General features: G+C 47.0%; 1 protein-coding gene across 3 annotated transcripts in view; it reads left to right on the forward strand.

The window, feature by feature from the left end:
* btbd11b (BTB (POZ) domain containing 11b) overlaps window positions 1–18091 on the forward strand; it is a 195553-nt gene that overhangs the window by 168932 nt on the left and 8530 nt on the right. For all 3 annotated transcript variants that reach the window (XM_072484897.1, XM_072484898.1, XM_072484899.1), the window contains 7 exons: window positions 113–248; window positions 3333–3553; window positions 5873–6051; window positions 7214–7319; window positions 8326–8428; window positions 12900–12990; window positions 13634–13702. In XM_072484897.1, the coding sequence (XP_072340998.1) occupies window positions 113–248; window positions 3333–3553; window positions 5873–6051; window positions 7214–7319; window positions 8326–8428; window positions 12900–12990; window positions 13634–13702 (905 nt within the window). The remainder of the gene's footprint in view (window positions 1–112; window positions 249–3332; window positions 3554–5872; window positions 6052–7213; window positions 7320–8325; window positions 8429–12899; window positions 12991–13633; window positions 13703–18091) is intronic.

Consider the following 18091-nt stretch of genomic DNA (forward strand, 5'->3'; position numbering starts at 1 on the left):
TTGAAAAGGCCTGACTTACCGACCACACACTGGGAGTATACTGAAGCAGGCAGGCTGAATCTTTAACTAAATAAAGGTTTGTTCTGACAGGACAAATGTGTTGGGTTTTCAGGTAATTTTGAACTGGTAGGTTTACTCCTGGAGCGAGGAGCGGAGCCGATGATTGGGACAATGTGCAGAAACGGATTTTCCATTACCCCACACGGTGACATGAGTGCGTACAGCCAGGCTGCTGCTCACGGACACAGGTAACTGGGGGTTTCCACTTCTCACTCTGTGGGGAGGGGGATTTTGGATGGAGAAGGTGGGGGTGAAGGAAGGGGTTGCTGCAGGTGGGAACTGGGTTTGCTGGGAACCAGGGGTTAGGATGGTGTCATTGAGGTTGGTTCAGCTTCCAGTTTATCCCAGAGTTTAGCCCAGGTAATGTCCTAAAGACTTCCGCCGACTTCCGGTGGCGGCCATGGAGGAGTAGGTTGCAAATTTGATAGCTCCCACCTGTGACGGACTTTTGGACCTTTTCCCCCCGTTTTTTTTCCGTATTTTATGGGATAAATCGGTGAAGAGTGAGGCAGTAAGGAGAAATCCCCCTCCGGATTGCATGGAGAATTGCACCAGAAGTGGCTGTGTGAGAAGACAAAGTCCTATAAGGAAGACGCAGGTAGAGCTGGTAACACGGGACAGCATGGCGGAGGGCAAGGGCCGCGGGGAGACGGCACAGTGGTCGACGGAGCAGCTGGTGAAGTTTTTCGACGATTGCTTTGCCAAGCTGAAGAAGGACACGCTGGACCCGATTAAGGCTTCAATTGATCAAGTTGTACAGAATCAAGAGACCTACGGGAGAGCGATCCAGGAGGTGGAGAAAAAGGTGTCCGAGCACGAGGAGTATATAACTGTGCTGGAGACCAAGGTGGAGATGATGAACAACCGTCAGAAAAAATGCAGGAGAAGTTGGAGGACCTGGAGAACAGGTCCAGGAGCAATACGGGTCATACAGGCTGATTTCTCTACTGAATGTGGACGCCAAACTGCTGGTTAAGATACTGGCCACAAGGATAGAGGACTGTGCCCCGGGGGTGATAGGAGTTGACCAGACAGGGTTTGCAAAGGGCAGGCAACTCGAGGCCAATGCTCAAAGGCTTTTAAATGTTATTATGATGCCCTCAGAAGAAGACGAGGTGGAGGTGGTGGTAGTGATGGATGCGGAGAAGGTTTTTGATCTGGTGGAGTGGAATTACCTGTGGGAGGCGCTGGGAAGGTTTGGGTTTGGTGAGGGCTTTATTGACTGGGTGTGGTTACTCTATTAGGCACCAGTAGCGAGTGTGCATACTGCACCGAGGGATGATGCAAGGGTGCCCCCTCTCCCCGTTACTGTTTGCTCTTGCCATCGAGGCATTGGCCATGGCGTTAAGAGCCTCTAGGAATTGGAAAGGGCTGGATCGGCGGGGGAGGCGGGGGGGGGGGGGGCAAGGTGGAGCACCGGGTCTCGCTTTACGCAGATGACCTGCTCTTGTATATTTCAGACCCGTTGGAGGGGATGGGGGAAGTAATGCGAATCTTGGGGGAATTTGGCAATTTTTCAGGATAGAAATTGAACATGGGGAAAAGCGAGGCAAGAGGACAGGAGAAGAGACTGGGAGAGCGGCCGCTTAGAATGGTAGGGAAGAGCTCTCGATATGTGGGAATCCAGGTTACCCGGGAATGGGAGGCACTGCACAAGTTAAACCTATCCCGGTTGGTAGAACAAATGGAAGGGGACGTTAAGAGATGGGACATGCTCCCACTATCACTGGTGGGGAGAGTACAGACCGTGAAAGTGACAGTCCTCCCCAGATTTCTGTTTGTATTTCAGTGCCTCCCCATTTTCTTCCCGAAGGCCTTTTTCAAGCGGGTGAATAAGGTTGTTTTGGGCTTTGTGTGGGTGGGTTAAACCCCGTGAGTGAAGAAAGTGTTGCTGGTGCGCTGCCGAATATCTGCAATTACTACTGGGTGGCTAATATAACCATGATTAGGAAGTGGGTAGTGGGCGAGGGGTCGGCATAGGAGCGGAGGGAGGCGGCGTCATGCAAAGACACCAGTTTGGGAGCACTGATAACGGCACCTCTTCCGTTCTCGCCGGCCCAATACTCCACAAGTCCGGTGGTGGTGGCGGCTCTGAGAATCTGGAGGCAATGGAGGAAATATAAGAGAGTGGAGGGAGCATCGATTTGGACCCCGATTTATAATAATCATGGGTTTGTACCGGGTAGGCTAGATGGTGGGTTCCGGAGTTGGCAAAGGGCAGGAATTAGAAGGATCGGGATTGATTTATAGACGGGAGCTATCCAAGTTGAAAGCCTTGGAGGATAAATTTGAATTGCCAGCAGGAAACGTGTTTATGTATTTGCAGGTGCGAGACTTCCTGAGAAAACAGGTGCCGGCCTTTCCGCTGCTGCCGCCACGGGGGATACAGGATAGAGTAGTCTCCAGTACCTGGGTGGGAGAGGGGAAGGTATCGGATATTTACCAGGAGCTTTCAGAGGCGGAGGAAACTCCGGTGCAGGAACTTAAGGGCAAGTGGGAGGCCGAGCTAGGAGGAGAGATACAGGTGGGTCTATGGGCGGATGCCCTAAACCGGGTTAATACCTCCTCACCATGTGCCAGGCTCAGCCTGATACAATTTAAGATAGTCCACCGGGCACACATGACAGCGGCTAGGATGAGCAAGTTCTTCGGGGTTGAGGATACATGTGCGAGGTGCGTGGGAAGCCCAGCAAATCATGTCTACATGTTTTGGGCATGCCCGAAGTTTGTAATGTCCTCGGTGCTAAAAACACGGGTGGTGCCGAGTCCGGAGGTAGCGATCTTTGGAGTGTCGGAAGAGCCGGGAGTTCAGGGGGCGAAAGAGGCTGACATCTTGGCCTATGCCTCCCTGGTATCCCGGAGACGGATCTTGTTAATGTGGAGGGACTCGAAGCCCCCGAGTGTAGAGACCTGGGTTAGTGACATGGCTGGGTTTCTCAGCCTGGAGAAAATAAAGTTTGTCTTAAGAGGGTCAATGTTAGGGTTCTCCCGGAGGTGGCAGCCGTTCGTCGACTTTCTCGGGGAAAATTAAAATGTCAACAGATGCAGTATTCCAAGGGGGTGGTGGGGGGGATTGTTTTTGTATGGTTGGGGTGTGTGAAGATTGAGATGGAGGGGGAAATTATTATACCATGTTGATGTCATTGTCTGTTATTTTTATAAAAATTTTCAAATACCTTTTTATAAAGATATTTTTTTTTAAATGTCTTCTGCTATTCTCTGGAATCTCTTGAGCCTTATCCATTTTTAAAAAAAGTATTCTACCTGCTTAGAAATGTGTTTCGGAAACTGCTGGCACATTCGGAGAAGGAAACCAGGAACGTTCTATCCCTGGAGGAGATTCTGGCCGAGGGGACAGATCCCACAGGGACAACCTCCACTCCCGGAAACTCCAACCGGAACAACAAGGCCCGGCTGAATGTCCTGAGGGAAGCCATTTATCACAGCTCAGAACATGGATTTGTGGACATCACTATGGACATCAGAGGCTTCGGTTAGTGTGTGTATGTTGATATCTTTCGTGCTCGTTCTCTTTTTCTCTTGTCTGTCTGTTCCATTCTGTCTCTTTTTGTCATTTCCTCTTTTTCTTTCTCTCTCTCTCTCTCTCTCTCTCTCTCTCTCTCTCTCTCTCTCTCTCTCTTTCTCTCTCTGCCTGTGTGGATCTCTCCCTCTCTCTGCCTTCCCCACTGATGCGACCATCAATTCACACGAGACGATTAGTAGAAGTGAACAGTGGTTTTAATAAGCTAGATCTGTGCCTGCCTGCGACTGCACTGTACTGATTGCCGCCTACAGGCTGCAGGTTTATATACCACCCCCGAGGGGGTGGAGCCCACAGGGGCATCAACATAATACAGTGGTGAATTGCAGTAGCAATACGTTCACCACACCCACCACACCTCCCCCTGCCCCGCCTCCCTCTCTCCAACATCAGAATGACAGTAGTGATTGATAACACATTACAACTGGCACAGGGCAGCATGGTGGTGCAGTAGTTAGCTGTTTTTACACCGAGGTTGGTGAAAGGGCAGAAAAGATGGGGTACGTTATTTTGGGGAGGGGGGTGCCTAGTCCACATTGGGACCCCCTCTCTTGCTTCTTAGCCCCCTCCTGCCAGAATCGTACAACCTCTTTGTCCGCCTCTGACTGATCGCCAAAATGTGTCTCCTTCCCACCCCCTCACCAACCATCCCTGTTGGGTGCTGATCCCATCCCATACAAAAAGCCCAGGGTTTACCTGCGTCCGGTCAGCTCCAACCTTTGTGTGGACCTGCTTGTAGTTCAGGCACCACCCACTACTGAGCTCTGATGCTGCTGGGACTGCAATAGCTTCCAACCAATCAGAAAGACCAGCAGATCTCGAGGACAGGACTTCACGGAATTGTTACAGCACAGAGGAGGCCATTCTGCCCCATTTGTTCTGTGCCAGCTCTCTAATAGAGCAATTTGCCAAGTGACACCCCCCCAGCTTCCCCCCCCCCCCACCCCCCGTAACCCAGCACATTCAACCATCCCCACCCCCATAACCCAGCACATGCTTCCTTTTCAGATAATGATCCAATTTCCACTAGAACACCTCAATTGAATATGCCTCCACCTCACTCTCAGGCAGCACATTTCAGACCCCAGCCACTGTCTGCGTGAGAAAGCTTCCCCCCCGCCCCGTGTTGCTTTTGCTACTTTTGGTGGAAGTCCCACTCTGCTTATTTAGGTCATCCACACTATCATTTGTGGGACAGCCTATTTTAAAGTCAGTTGTTTTCGAACTGACTTTTCTAACCAGGGGTGGAGACGAGTGCCCCCCCAACCCCAATAAAACTCAGCCTGCCACATGGGGTCATAGCTCCTATCTGAGGTTCTAATCTGAGGCCCCTTGGGTGCGTGTAAAACACCCATGACACTATTTTAGGAGTTCCCCTTGCCAACCACCGTGTCCTGGCCAATGCCTGTCCCTCAATCAACAGCCCAAAAAACAGATTCTCTGGTCCTTATGATGTTCGTGGGATCTTGCTGTGTGCAAATTCCCTGCCATGTTCCCTACAAAAATGAGTACTTCAGAAGGGAAGGGCCAGTTTGGTGGATACCCAGGGACTTTCTGCCCAGACTTAATCAGGACAGCTCTAGGAGTTCCTGCTTCTCGTGATGCAGTACCAGATGTACTTGATCACCTCACTCACAAGGTGGCACGGTTCACAGTGTTTAGCACTGCTGCCTTACTGCGCTGCATACCCGGGTTCGATCCCGGCCCCGGGCCAGTGTCCATGTGGAGTTTGCACATTCTCCCCGTGTCTGTGTGGGTCTCGCCCCCACAACCCAAAGATGTGCAGAGTAGGTGGATTTGACACACTAAATTGCCCCTCAATTGGAAAGAAAAGTAATTGGGTACTCTAAATTGATATATTTTTTTAAATCACTCCTGACGATAGGTGGTGAGTAATTGGCAAAAGCACTCCTCCCCGACCCACCCTCCAGGCCATCCCACTTGGCTCTCCTCCCTCTCAGCGACTCTACCTTTGAAAGAACCATCCAGAAACCCCCTTTATGTTTACCATCCTGCGCCAATCCATGAACAGGCATTTCCATGGACCACACCTCCGATGTAACTCTTCTTCTAAGCTGTATTTTGCATGTTGCCAGGTGAAATATTTAATGCGGAAAATAAATTTGGAATTAAAACTCTCCATGTTAAAACAGTGGAAGATTAACCCACAGGGGGGTTCCTGCTCATGAATGGTGAAGTCTGGTCCAGTAATCTGTCCTGTAATGCAATTGCTGCTATACGGGTACGTGTAACACTGCCTTTGTCAAACAGGCGTTCCGTGGAACCTGCACTCGTGGTTATTGTCCCTAAACACCGCTTTCACACAACATCGGAGACTCGTAATCCAGTGTTTACTGAAAGAATTTACCACCATCAAGGAGGAAGAATACAGTGAGCAGCTCCTCTTGCAGGGTCTCCCACTCATGTTTCAGATCCTGAGAGCCAGCAAGGTAGGAACATTTGACAGTCTGTGCAAAAGGTGCGAGCCATTCACAAATCTGTAAACCTTACAAGAAGTGCTTTAAACTAACTAAGCATAAATACATTTCCACCATTTGTTTCCAAATTTGACGGTTGAATAGGGAGCCCAGCAAGAGATATATGATGAGAATTTGTCGTAATTGGTGGGAAATAGTAACTGAGAACATCCGAGGGGACGCCTCCTGTGTCAGCCCTTTGAAAACTGTCCGATTAGTTCCACAAATAAAAGCAGAGCTCTGAAAAAAACTCGCAGATTTGGCAGCATCTGTGATGAGCAAAACCGCGTCAATGTTTTGTGTTGAATCGGACTTTTTTCAGAATAAATTAACAACACTCAAAATAAAAGTGGAAACTGTAATCACATGTGGCTTCCTTCAGGTGATGCCAGAAGCCTGTGTCTGTCCAAGAGTCTAGGCTGACTTGAGCAGTTCCAAAGAGTCATTTTGGACTCGAAGCGTTTACTGTTTCTCTCACTGCAGACACAGCCAGATCTGCTGAGTTTTTCCAGCACTTTCTGTTTTTAGTTAAAATTTCCAGCAGCCGCATTATTTTGCTTTTAATTAGTTCCACAGATGGATTGGAGCTTGTATGGGAAACACATTAATATAAATTAAACTGTTTAAGGCACTTCACCGTGTGTATGTATTGGAGGGATTGTTTTCTTTCTAAAAGTGATTGAAGAATATTCTTAAATAAAAGATGAGTATTTTAAAATAGAAGTGTTGCCAGATTGGGAGCTTGGACGTACGAGTGAGGGGGAATGGGACCTGATGTACATTAGGACAAAGGCAGCAGGGATTTGGATGAACTGAATTTTGAAGAGGTAGGAAGACTGGAGGCTGGCCAGTGCAGCATTGGTGTAGCCAAGTCGAAAGTTAGCAGAGGAATGGATAAGCGATTCAGGAGCAGATGAGCCGAGGAAAGAGCAGAGACCAGAAACATTATGGAGATAGCAGGAGCCATTCTTGGTGATTGAGTAACTGATACTGTGCCTTGGATTCTTCCTCTGAAAGTGCCGTGTGTGCTCAGGTTTCAGTATCAGGATAATGATAACTACATTTTGCAGTCAGTCTGAAATGTGCAAATTCTCACTGCTTTATTCTGTCTCATCCAATTTCACTCTGATTTCAGAATGAATCAATCAGTCAGCAGTTGGCAGCGATTTTTGTCCAGTGCTACGGCCCTTATCCAATTCCCAAGTTTACAGAAATCAAACGGAAACAGATTTCTCGCCTAGGTATGCACTCAGTTTGCTGTAATTTAACCCTGGGTGTGAATTATTGGCCGAGTTGCGCTTGAGTGATCCGGTAGATCTTGGGAGAGGGCTCCTGCAGGCTTCCCGGCAGTCTTTATGCCTCGCAAGAACTACCCAGACTTGTGTTGCTCTATTTTGATCCCGTGTTTTGCGTTGCTCTATTTTGATCCCGTGTTTTGCGTTGCTCTATTTTGAGCCCGTGTTTTGCATTGCTCTATTTTGACCCTGCGTTTTGTGTTGCTCGAATTTATTCCCACGTTTTGGGTTTCTCTAATCACTAATTTGGTCCTGTGTTTTGTGCGCTGTAATTTAACCCCACGTTTTCCATTGCTGCAATATAACCGTGTTGTTATGGGCCAGGGTTTCGAGAACCCCAAAGTGTATCATGGAGTTCACCTGACCCACAACTTTTTAATAGATTGTGGTATGGGGAGCACACAGCCCACTCTACAGGTGTGGTACAGCAGAAATGGAAAAGTATTTTTTTTAGGCAAAACAATGTTTGTTCTATGAACTCAAGTTAGCCTTTTTAAAACATACAATGAACATCTTGACAACCATCAATTTAAATACAACCCCCAAAGAGTACAACACTTAAGTAATCCTTGAGCTTTCCTTTTAACATCCATAAGACTTAAAACAAAACCTTTAACAGAAGCACTTCAGGTTTAACTTCACTACTGAGACCAGTTACCATGTTGAAATCAGCAAATGGACATTCATAAACTTGCAGAGATTCACACACATCCTGCTGTGATTGCAGCTTCTCCAAAACTAAAATGAAACCAAACCCACCCTGCAGCAAAAAGCCTAAAGCGAAAGTAAAAAGCTGACACAGCCCAGCTCCACCCACTCTCTGACATCACTGCAGTAATAAACACCCATTTTTAAAGGCAGCCTCGCTACAGATATTTATATACACACCCATTTATAAACACCCATTTCTTAAAGGTACTCTCACATGACAGTGTGTTTTACTTTGTTTCAGATCCTCACTTTCTGAATAACAAGGAGATGTCTGATGTTACATTTCTAGTGGAGGGGAAACCATTTTATGGTCATAGAGTGTTATTGTTCACAGCCTCACCAAGGTAAACCACTCCCCTTAAAACCTATGTGGAAGGAATGTGTGGAGGAGGGATGTTTTATGTAAGTGTGGAAGTCCAGGATTCTCGATCATCAACAACAATTGATTTGGTAAAATGTCCTTCTTGGAAAAAATTAGCTCGGAACTTTACGTGTTAACAGACTTCTACCAGTAAGAGGGGTGACCAATACCAAGTTTGAAAAGGTGTGTTTGAGGGCAGCTTTTAAAGGAAGAGGGAGATGTGGAAGAGTGCGAGGCAATTTCAGAGAGATAAAGGTACATGGTGATAAAGTGTCGGGAAGAGGCATGGTGAGAGCTGGGCAAAGGTTTTCAATATGATCTGTTCAGGGAAATAGCATGACTCAGTGAGGTAGATGCATCTATCTCACAGCTATAACTAGCAAAATAATTGAATGGATTGTTAGGAAAATCCTGAACTGTATGAGTCTGAAAACAAACTCAGCATGGGATTGGGCCCAGTTCAGTAACTGTGCTTGGTTGCAATGAGGGTGGGCATTCGTAGTTGATTTCAGAAAGCCCTATGCAATCGACTTGTCCTTCTGGATAAACGTCAGTATAGTTCCACATGAAAGGCTGTCCCTTATTCTTGAAATTGAAATTGGCTGAAAGAAACCAGCAGTAACTAGTTAGTGAACAGATAAAGGACTGTAGAGAGTCCCAACAATCAATACTGAGTAAAGTACTGAGTGGAGTGGCTCAGGTATCGATATGGGGGAAGACACAGTGAAAAACACGCAAGATATAAATATTAAATAGGGAAATGGTTCAACGTCCTCTGCACCCCAACATGGTGCAGGGAATTTAGAGGTTCCTAAAGTCAGGTGATATGCATGTTCCATGCTGGGAATATTTTAACTCCTTCTGGTTCTTTAATAATGGTCGTATTAAGCACATTGGACCAAATTTACCCAAGCCCTTGGTACGACAGGAATGGAATGGTGAGGGGATGCTGGGAAAATAGTGGGGAACCACATGGGATGGGGTGTCTGACGCATGCCCGCTGCCAGGAAGGCTTTGCTCGGGTGGGCAGAAACGCAATGGTGCAGTAAGCAACCTGCATAGTTAATAATAATTATAATCTTCATTGTCACAAGTAGGCTTACATTAATACTGCAATGAAGTTACTGTGAAATGCCCCTAGTCGCCACATTCCGGCGCCTGTTCGTGTACACAGGAAGAATTCAGAATGTCCAAAAGGCCCCAAGTGGGGAACATCTGGAGAGTTTGCCAGCATTTATCGTGTGGTGGAGCAGTACCCATTGCACGCCTTGCTGTGAAATGAAATGAAAATTGCTTATTGTCACAAGTAGGCTTCAAATGAAGTTACTGTGAAAAGCCCCTAGTAGCCACATTCCGGCGCCTGTTCGGGGAGGCTGGTACGGGAATTGAACCGTGCTGCTGGCCTGCCTTGGTCTGCTTTCAAAGCCAGCGATTCAGCCCTGTGTTAAACCAGCCCCTAGTGAAGTCAGCTTAATGGAAATGGTGCCCCTGCAGCAGTCCAAGGGCCAATGGAGTCTGAGGCTCCATCACACAAATAGGGGCCAAAACACTGCTTGGTTCTACTTTTTCAGAAAATGTATTTTCACACCCTCCATCTACCTCTCCTGATGGAGATGCCCAAGTGCTAGAGCTGCCAGCCTGCTGATTGGGCCAGCAGCTGTAAAAATCCACCTGCTGTCTTTGATTGTACAGTGAGCTCAGAGCAGACCAAGTACACGGTCACCTTCGAAAAAATAGCCAAGCCAGTCTGGTTCCGGGTAAGTGTGGGGTCTGGACCCCATTTGATGCTGACACCCCAGGATCTGGGCCATGAAGTTACAAAAGTTACAATCATTTTAATAGATGGCGACATGAGTGGAAAGTTCGGCGAGAATTCCAAAAGTGATCCCCTCCGGCAAAATCGAAATTCTCAATTCACTTGGCCCCTCGCCAGTCGCGTGATGAGAAATTGGCCGCGGAAGGCCGGGTACCTCATTTTAAGGCACTGTAATGCTATCAGTGAGGCCTCCTTCTGCCGCCATCCCCGCCAGAGAGGAATCAGAGGTGAGTGCTCAGGTCATCATTACCATCCAGGGCCCCAGTCAGAAAGCTGACAGCGCACAGGGCACAGATAAGTTTGTATTGAGTGGGGTCACTCGCAGGCCTTAGCAGCTCTTCATGTCCCTCAGCCTCTGGGCTTGTGGTGATATAGCCACTGAGGGATTACCTTCCACAGTGTCAGCTGGAAAGTGGATAGGAGCAGATGAGTACATAGGGTCAACACTGGGGTTGACTGAGAGGTTCTTGGGTGGGGTCCCATGAGAGGCCAGGCTGCATGGACAGTGAGGGACTGAGTGTTTTCCAGCCTAATGAGGCCTGAAGACCTTCACGACCTAAAGTGTGGATGAACCCGCACCCTCGGGCAGCACTGTGAAACCAGAGGGTATGAGCTGTGTGGAAGTTCAAGGCCACTGGTCATGGAGGCCAGGATGTCCGGGATTAGTGTCTGGGTGGCTGGCTATTCCAGTTTATAAAATCATAGAATCCCTATAATGCAGAAGGAGGCCATTCGGCCCATCGAGCCTGCACCAACCCTCTGAAAGAGCCCAATCCCCCACCCTATCCGCATAATCCAACCCATGGGCAATTTAGCATGGCTAATCCACCTAACATCTGTGGACTGTGAGAGGAAACTGGAACACCTGGAAGAAGCCCACACAGACACAGGGAGAATGTGCAAACTCCACACAGACAATCACCCAATGCTGGAATTGAACCCGGGTCCCTGGCGCTCTGAGGCAGCAGTGTGCCACCATGCCGCCCTCAATTGTCATGCCAACATTTTATAAATCAGTGGTTAAATCCTCGGTGGAATACCGTGCACAATTGTGGACACTTTAAGAGCAGCACGGTGGCCCAAGTGGTTAGCACAGTTGCCTCATAGCACCGAGGTCCCAGGTTCGATCCCGGCTCTGGGTCAGTGTCCGTGTGAAGTTTGCACATTCTCCCCATGTCTGCGTGGGTTTCACCCCCACAACCCAAAGCTGTGCAGGGTAGATGGATTGGCCACGCTAAATTGCCCCATAATTGGAAACAATTAATTGGATACACTAAATTTAAAAAATAAATAAATAAACAAATCCGGACACTTTGAAAGGACCTCAAAGTCTTGGAGAGGGTGCAGAGAGTAAAATGACGGCAGGACAGGGACGTCAATCAATGTGTAGAGACTCAGGAAGCTGGGTTTGTTCTCTTTAGAGCAGAGGAGATTTGATAGAGGTGTTCAAAATCAGCAGAGGCTGGGATGACTTATGGACCTCTTTAATCACATTTTTACATGTCTGTATAACAGAGAGGTTATAACATATGTATAACGGATGTGACCCCCAATGCAAGGAATCATGGTGAAGTCTTCAACACTCGTCCCATTCAAGGCGATTGTGGAGGGCATCATCTTGGTCTCCCTTGACGTTGGAATGCTGGTCCATTGAATGCACTTAACTGACCTAACGTCTCACACTTGGGCAGAGCGGGTGATTAGGGACCACTGAGACTCGAGGTTTGAAGCGCTTCATTCAGGTGGAGTTAAGAGGAACAACTTTGGGGAAGTGACTATTTTGTGACTGGAGGGAGCGAGGCTTAGTGGGTCATCTGGGTGGATCATCTGGGAGCAGAGCCACAGATGGCGGAACCCAGCTGGCTGATGATGTCAGTGCGGATGCCACAAATACAAACATGGGTCGAGGATGTTACGCTTCTGCTCCATGCCATCCAGGAGCTTGGTAAGGACTCCCTCCGAAAATCTTGGTGCTGTCTTCCTGGCAGCCGACTGGACTTAGAACAAGTGCTGGGGAGGTATTTAAAAGGAGTCCCCCACTGATTATAAGCAAATTGGGTGGCACGGTGGTTAGCACTGTTGCTTCACAGTGCCAGGGTCTCAGGTTAGACTCCGGCCTGGGTCACTGTCTGTGTGGAGTCTGCACGTTCTCCCCGTGTCTGCGTGGGTTTCCTCCGGGTGCTCCGGTTTCCTCCCACAAGTCCCAAAAGATGTGCTGTTAGGTGAATTGGACATTCTGAATTGTCCCTCTGTGTACCCGAAAAGGCACCGGAGTGTGGCGACTAGGGGATTTTCACAGTAACTTCATTGTGGTGTTAATGTAAGCCTACTTGTGATAATAATAGAGATTATTATTGTTTAAAAAAAATCAGAGGCAAGTTACCATGAGAATCACACAGGGGGGAAAAAAACAAAATTTGGTTAAAAGGCTCAATATTCGGTGAGTTTTCTCACCGGAACCGACACTTTGGAAAAATATGGTGAGATTCCACCCAACCGACACTTTGGAAAAATCTGGTGAGATTCTGCCCCTTGTGTGTAAGGATATCCTGTTCGGAGCCTTGTGTGTGTTGGCCTTCTTGTGAGTTACTGTCCACAGTAATCTCTCTTTCTAACCCAGTCTTATCTGTGTTTTTAGGTTTAAGATGCTGCTCTCAAGCAGGATGTCTTCAGACAATCCATCCAGTATTTTCATTGAAATTGGCCACATCAAGTACAATATATTTAAGGTAACCAAAGCAAAACTTAAACCGCTTTGCACAAAATGGATCAGGGAGATAAGAGAGCTATTGTCAGGTGTTCAGCCATAGTTCACTTCTGCCTCCTTAAGAACAGAATTTTGGCAGGAAAATTATTACCTTTTTGTTCTCACCTTGAGTCTATGAACAAATAAAGAAAAAAAAAAAAAGCCTGGAGTAGTTAGCTCTGAACATGTCCAGCTTGTACCCAGCTTCCGGAACTGACAACCTCCTATCCTTTCAGCTGAATTTGTGTTTCTAACTCGTGTTTTATTCCTTGGGTTAGATGCATCTCATGCACAAGTCCCACCTTTTCACAATTGTGCCACATCGGATATTTTAGAACCCTTCCACCAAAGTTTTATTTTGCTATAATTTTAGTTTTATTCTAAGTTGTGTTAATTATATTGTGAAGTTGCGCAGGTTAAAGGCATTGTTTAGAACTTGTAAAGAGAGCTTGCTGGGATGCTGGGTATTCGTAGGTAGGAAGCAGAGATATGTAATGCTGCTTTCTTTAAATAAACCTACTATCAAGAAATTAATTTGGGTCTAGTCTCTTTCTTCACCTCTTAATTTGAATCCATTTATCATTTTGTTCCTGCTGTTTGTAATTTCTAAATGATTCTCTCTACAGATGGTGATGCAGTATCTTTACTACGGAGGGACAGAAACTCTGCAAATTAGAAACAGCGATATATTGGAGGTGGGCAGGAGTTTACATTGATTAAACCTGGTTATTGCTTGTTACTGATTTAGGCCTCCTGGTCCAGGTGAAGCCCGGGGAACTCAGGACCTCTGTTTGAAAATAATTCCGATAATTCCCAAATATCACCAATCACTGATCCTCACACACCCTGGTGTATTAGGATTTAGAATTTATCCAACAAGTAGGCCACTGATTCAATTATGAGCCCACCCCAACACCACATGACAAACCAGGGGCTAGATTTTCCGCTGCTTCAGGGACTCCGCTAATGGCGGCAGGCAGTGGAGAATCCAGCGTCAGGCAGAAAATGCCAATTCCGTTCGGATACTCCAGTCCCAGGCTGGTGTCGGGAACAAAGTTCGTGCCCCGTGCTAGCAGCAGAATGCAAATAGGCCCATTTGCATCCTATTAACGCACCATATTTTCCTGGGCCTTGTGATTTGCCAGTTCTCTGGGCCGGGAATCACGTGGCGAGAATTGGTGCAGGTCTTAGCAAATGTGGCCCCGACGCAGTGAACTTTGGGGTGAGCCAAGGGGGTAACTCTTCCAGGGAGCCACAGGCTACCCCCCACAATGCAAGACCTGCCAGCCCCTCCACAGAGACCCCCTAATTAACAAGACCTTCCCAGAAGAGAGATCCCTGTTTGGAAGCTAGAGAGCAATCCACACAGGCGGTGGAAAAAATCACTGCTTTAAAACTCACCTGGGCAATACCTGCTGGCTCAGACAGGGGAAGCAATACTTGTCAATTCCTGGAAATAGAAAGCAGGTCCACTGGGTTTAAACTCCCTCAGACAATTGACCTGCAAACCTTTCATTCATTTCTCTTTGAAATTGACTTTACTAGTCTGTTATTTAATAAAGCTTGTTATTTATAAACATTGCCTTACTTTCACAGCTGCACTTCCAGAGAGAGGTCTCTCTTCTGGGCGGCTTCCAGTCATGGGTCTCTCTTTTGGCGGGGGGGGGGGTTGCTTTAATTAAGGGGTTTCTGAGGGGTCGTTTTAATTAGGGGTTCGCTGGAAGGGTCTCTGTTTGGGGAGGGGAATTGGGTCAATCTTGTACTGGAGGGGGGCAGGGGGTGGCCCAGAAAATCCTGGGACTGAATTGTGCTGTGGGTGAGGGAGGGCTGAATTGCATAGTGAGGGCGAAGGGGGGTCCAGCCGCCTGACCGTGCTATCGGCCTGCCTGCTCAAAATGGCGGCCTGATATCGCAATCCTTGCCCTGCACAAATTTGCATGGCTAAGGATTGGGAATCACTTCCTGATTTGCGCTCCCAGAAAATCCGGTGCAATTGAACTCTGGCGGGAGAACATAGTCTCCCAAATGGAGAATCCTGCTCCAGAAATGCCAATGCAGTACCGGGCTTCACAGACTGAGGTGTCAGGTATGAAGGAACCTGGGACAGTAGTTTGGACGGCTCCAATCTGATGAATTTTGTAAAAGTATTTGAATGTTCCTGAAGAGGGAGACCTGTTGTTGAAGTTTTTATTCTTGCACTCATCAGGACAAACTCAAGAATACCAAATTTCAAACAATCACAACAATTTATACCACAGGAGAAAGGGGGCTGATTGGTTGGCAAGTCAACTAAAATATTTGAGTGAACAACTGTGATATCCCCAAACAAATGTCCAAAAATTGCCCAGATTGAAATTCCACCCAGTTAACATTTTGATTCAGTTTCCCGACAGTACAGATTCCACAAGAGCTTTGGTGCTGATGGGGGGAGGGGAGGAGAGGGGGGGGGGGGGGGGGGGGGGGAAGAGAGGGAGTGTGGTTGAAAGAAGTGTGGAAAACAGGCAGGATTGGGATTTACTCCTCGCTTTATATCCTGCCCGGTTCCACTCTCCAATGACTTTGGTAGGAATAGAATAGATTGTTAATCGGGCAGTCGATCTGATCCAGTCAGTTTCCGACTGGGAAGTCCGATTCCTGTGATCCATTCCCGCCCCTGACAACCTTCCCTCCAACTTTTGCTTGTCGTGCCTATACCGCGTGCTCCCTTTGTGATTGAAATGAGGCCTGTCTGTTTCCTGAGTGGCTCATTTCCCATTGCTCCCGGGCCACGGTTTGATCTCCTCCCAAAGAAACAACTGGGTCACAGGAGAGCCAGGACAAAACAAACTGACCAGCAGACAGGATTCCCCTTTCCTACAATCATTCCAAGAACCCCACACCTGGAGCCAGTGCTGAAACTAGCTATTTAAACAGCCCTTTTCCCATTCATGTCTGTCCTCCTCATCTCCCAGATTCCTCCCTCCTGTAGGAGGATAGAGATAAAGACTTTAGGGGGAGATGTGAAGTAAAAGGTTAACATCAGAAGCAAACATGATGCAGATGTAATAATGATCAGATCATATTGCTAAAGTTACTGTTCATGCATTGAGTAAAGGACGAATCTGGAATCATTCTTTGCCTTAACACTGGTTTATTCACAAAACCACAGAGCACCGCCACACACTCCACTTTTCCTTCCCCCAACAGCGGTGTAAACCAACTCTTTTTATTTGTTCATGGGACATGGGTGTCACATACTATGCTAGCATTTATTGCCCATCCCTAATTGCCCCTGAGGGGCAGTTACCAGTCAACCACATTGCTGTGGGCCTGGAATCGCATGTAGGCCAGATCAGATAAGGATGACAGATGTCCTTCCCTAAAGGACATCAGTGAACCAGATGGGTTTTTGCGACAATGGTTTCATGGTCATTATTAGACTTTTCATTCCAGATTTTTCTTTTATTGAATTCAAATTTTGCAATCTGCAGTGGAGGGATTTGAACCTGGGACCCTAGAGCAGCACTCTGGGTCTCTGGATTACGAGTCCAGTGACAGTGCCACTACGCCACCGCCTCTTGTATCCTTAAGAATAATTCCCTAATCTTTCTCCAGTTAGCTGCTCTCATTTACAAACTGAAATATGCACTTCATTTAACAGGATTCCAATATTAACACATGGCTGAGAGGTAAGTGTGCCCCGAAAGGGCAGCATGGTGGCGCAGTGGGTTAGCCCTGATGCCTCACGGCGCCGAGGTCCCAGGTTCGATCCCGGCTCTGGGTCACTGTCTGTGTGGAGTTTGCACATTCTCCCTGTGTTTGCGTGGGTTTCGCCCCCACAACCCAAAGATGTGCAGGCTAGGTGGATTGGCCACGCTAAATTGCCCCTTAACAGGAAAGAAAAATGAATTGGGTACTCTAAATTGAAAAAAAAAAAGATTGCCCCGTAAGGAGACGCTCCACCCTCGTACAGAGGTCCAATTGTGTAAATACGCGCTATAAATGCAGAGTCATGTTTTTAAGGAACTACAGACTCGAGCAGCATACTTTGGCAGAAGAGTCAATCTCCAAGATTTGTCTAGACCCCAGCCACACAATGAAACACGGTGCAGTGAATAAAAGACCCAGCGGACCTTAAAAAGCAGATACAGGTTTGGCCAGAAAAGATATTCTCGAAGGAAGGACAAAAGAAAAAATAAATTGGGACTCACCAAGACGTTGGAACATCATGGGAGCAGCAGATACAGACAGAGACCCGGAGACCGGACAGCAGCGAAGCAGCAAACTGCAGCACAGAAACGGGAACAATTCCAGGGCTCAGCAGAAGCATTTCCGAATGCGGAAGGCTCACAACAACCCAGAACTGGGACAACTGGAGAAAGAGGTTCACAAGATGCAGAGCTGCTTTAGGGTTACACAAAAACATTTTAAAAAATCAAGTCCGTGTAATGATATGTATATAGGTACGCCAGTGAAGGATTAATTATTACATCTCAGTGTAACTCAAACACTAGAGGGCAACACCAGTTCTCAGTATAAATATCAGACCTCGGGAATGCTGGGTAGTTAGTGGAGAGTTAGCAGAGGAGACAGATTGATTACAATGCGAAGAGTAGTTTAGATTAGAGAAAGAGTTAAAACGAGGACATCATTTGTAATTACTAGATTATAGATTACTGCTAGACAAAGTCAACCTTTCTTTATTGTTAGTTATAGATCAGTAGTGTGTGCGAATGTTATTTAATTAATCGTTATCCAATAAATTAGTTTTGATTCAATCTAAAGATTGGTGGTTTCTTTGTCATCAACTCAATGGACCATTGTGGATCAAAAGGCAAAGAACAATGACATATTACCAGCAAAGGTAATATAACAGTCAGTACACTGCTTGATGCAGCCAAGATGTCACCTGGAATCCTGGAATCTTTAGCGTCCATGGGAATCTAATAATATAGTGCACTAAATTTATTAAAAATAAGCAAAGGCCAGGCGAAAGCATGGATTCGTCATCAATGGTCTCTATAGGCTGGCAGGGAACTGCGAATTCGGAATCTTAAAGGCGAAGCTGATTCACGATAGAATCAGATTCCGCCTCCTAGATGAAG

This window comes from Scyliorhinus torazame, chromosome 19, assembly GCF_047496885.1.
Source record: "Scyliorhinus torazame isolate Kashiwa2021f chromosome 19, sScyTor2.1, whole genome shotgun sequence".
Lineage (NCBI taxonomy): Eukaryota > Metazoa > Chordata > Chondrichthyes > Carcharhiniformes > Scyliorhinidae > Scyliorhinus > Scyliorhinus torazame.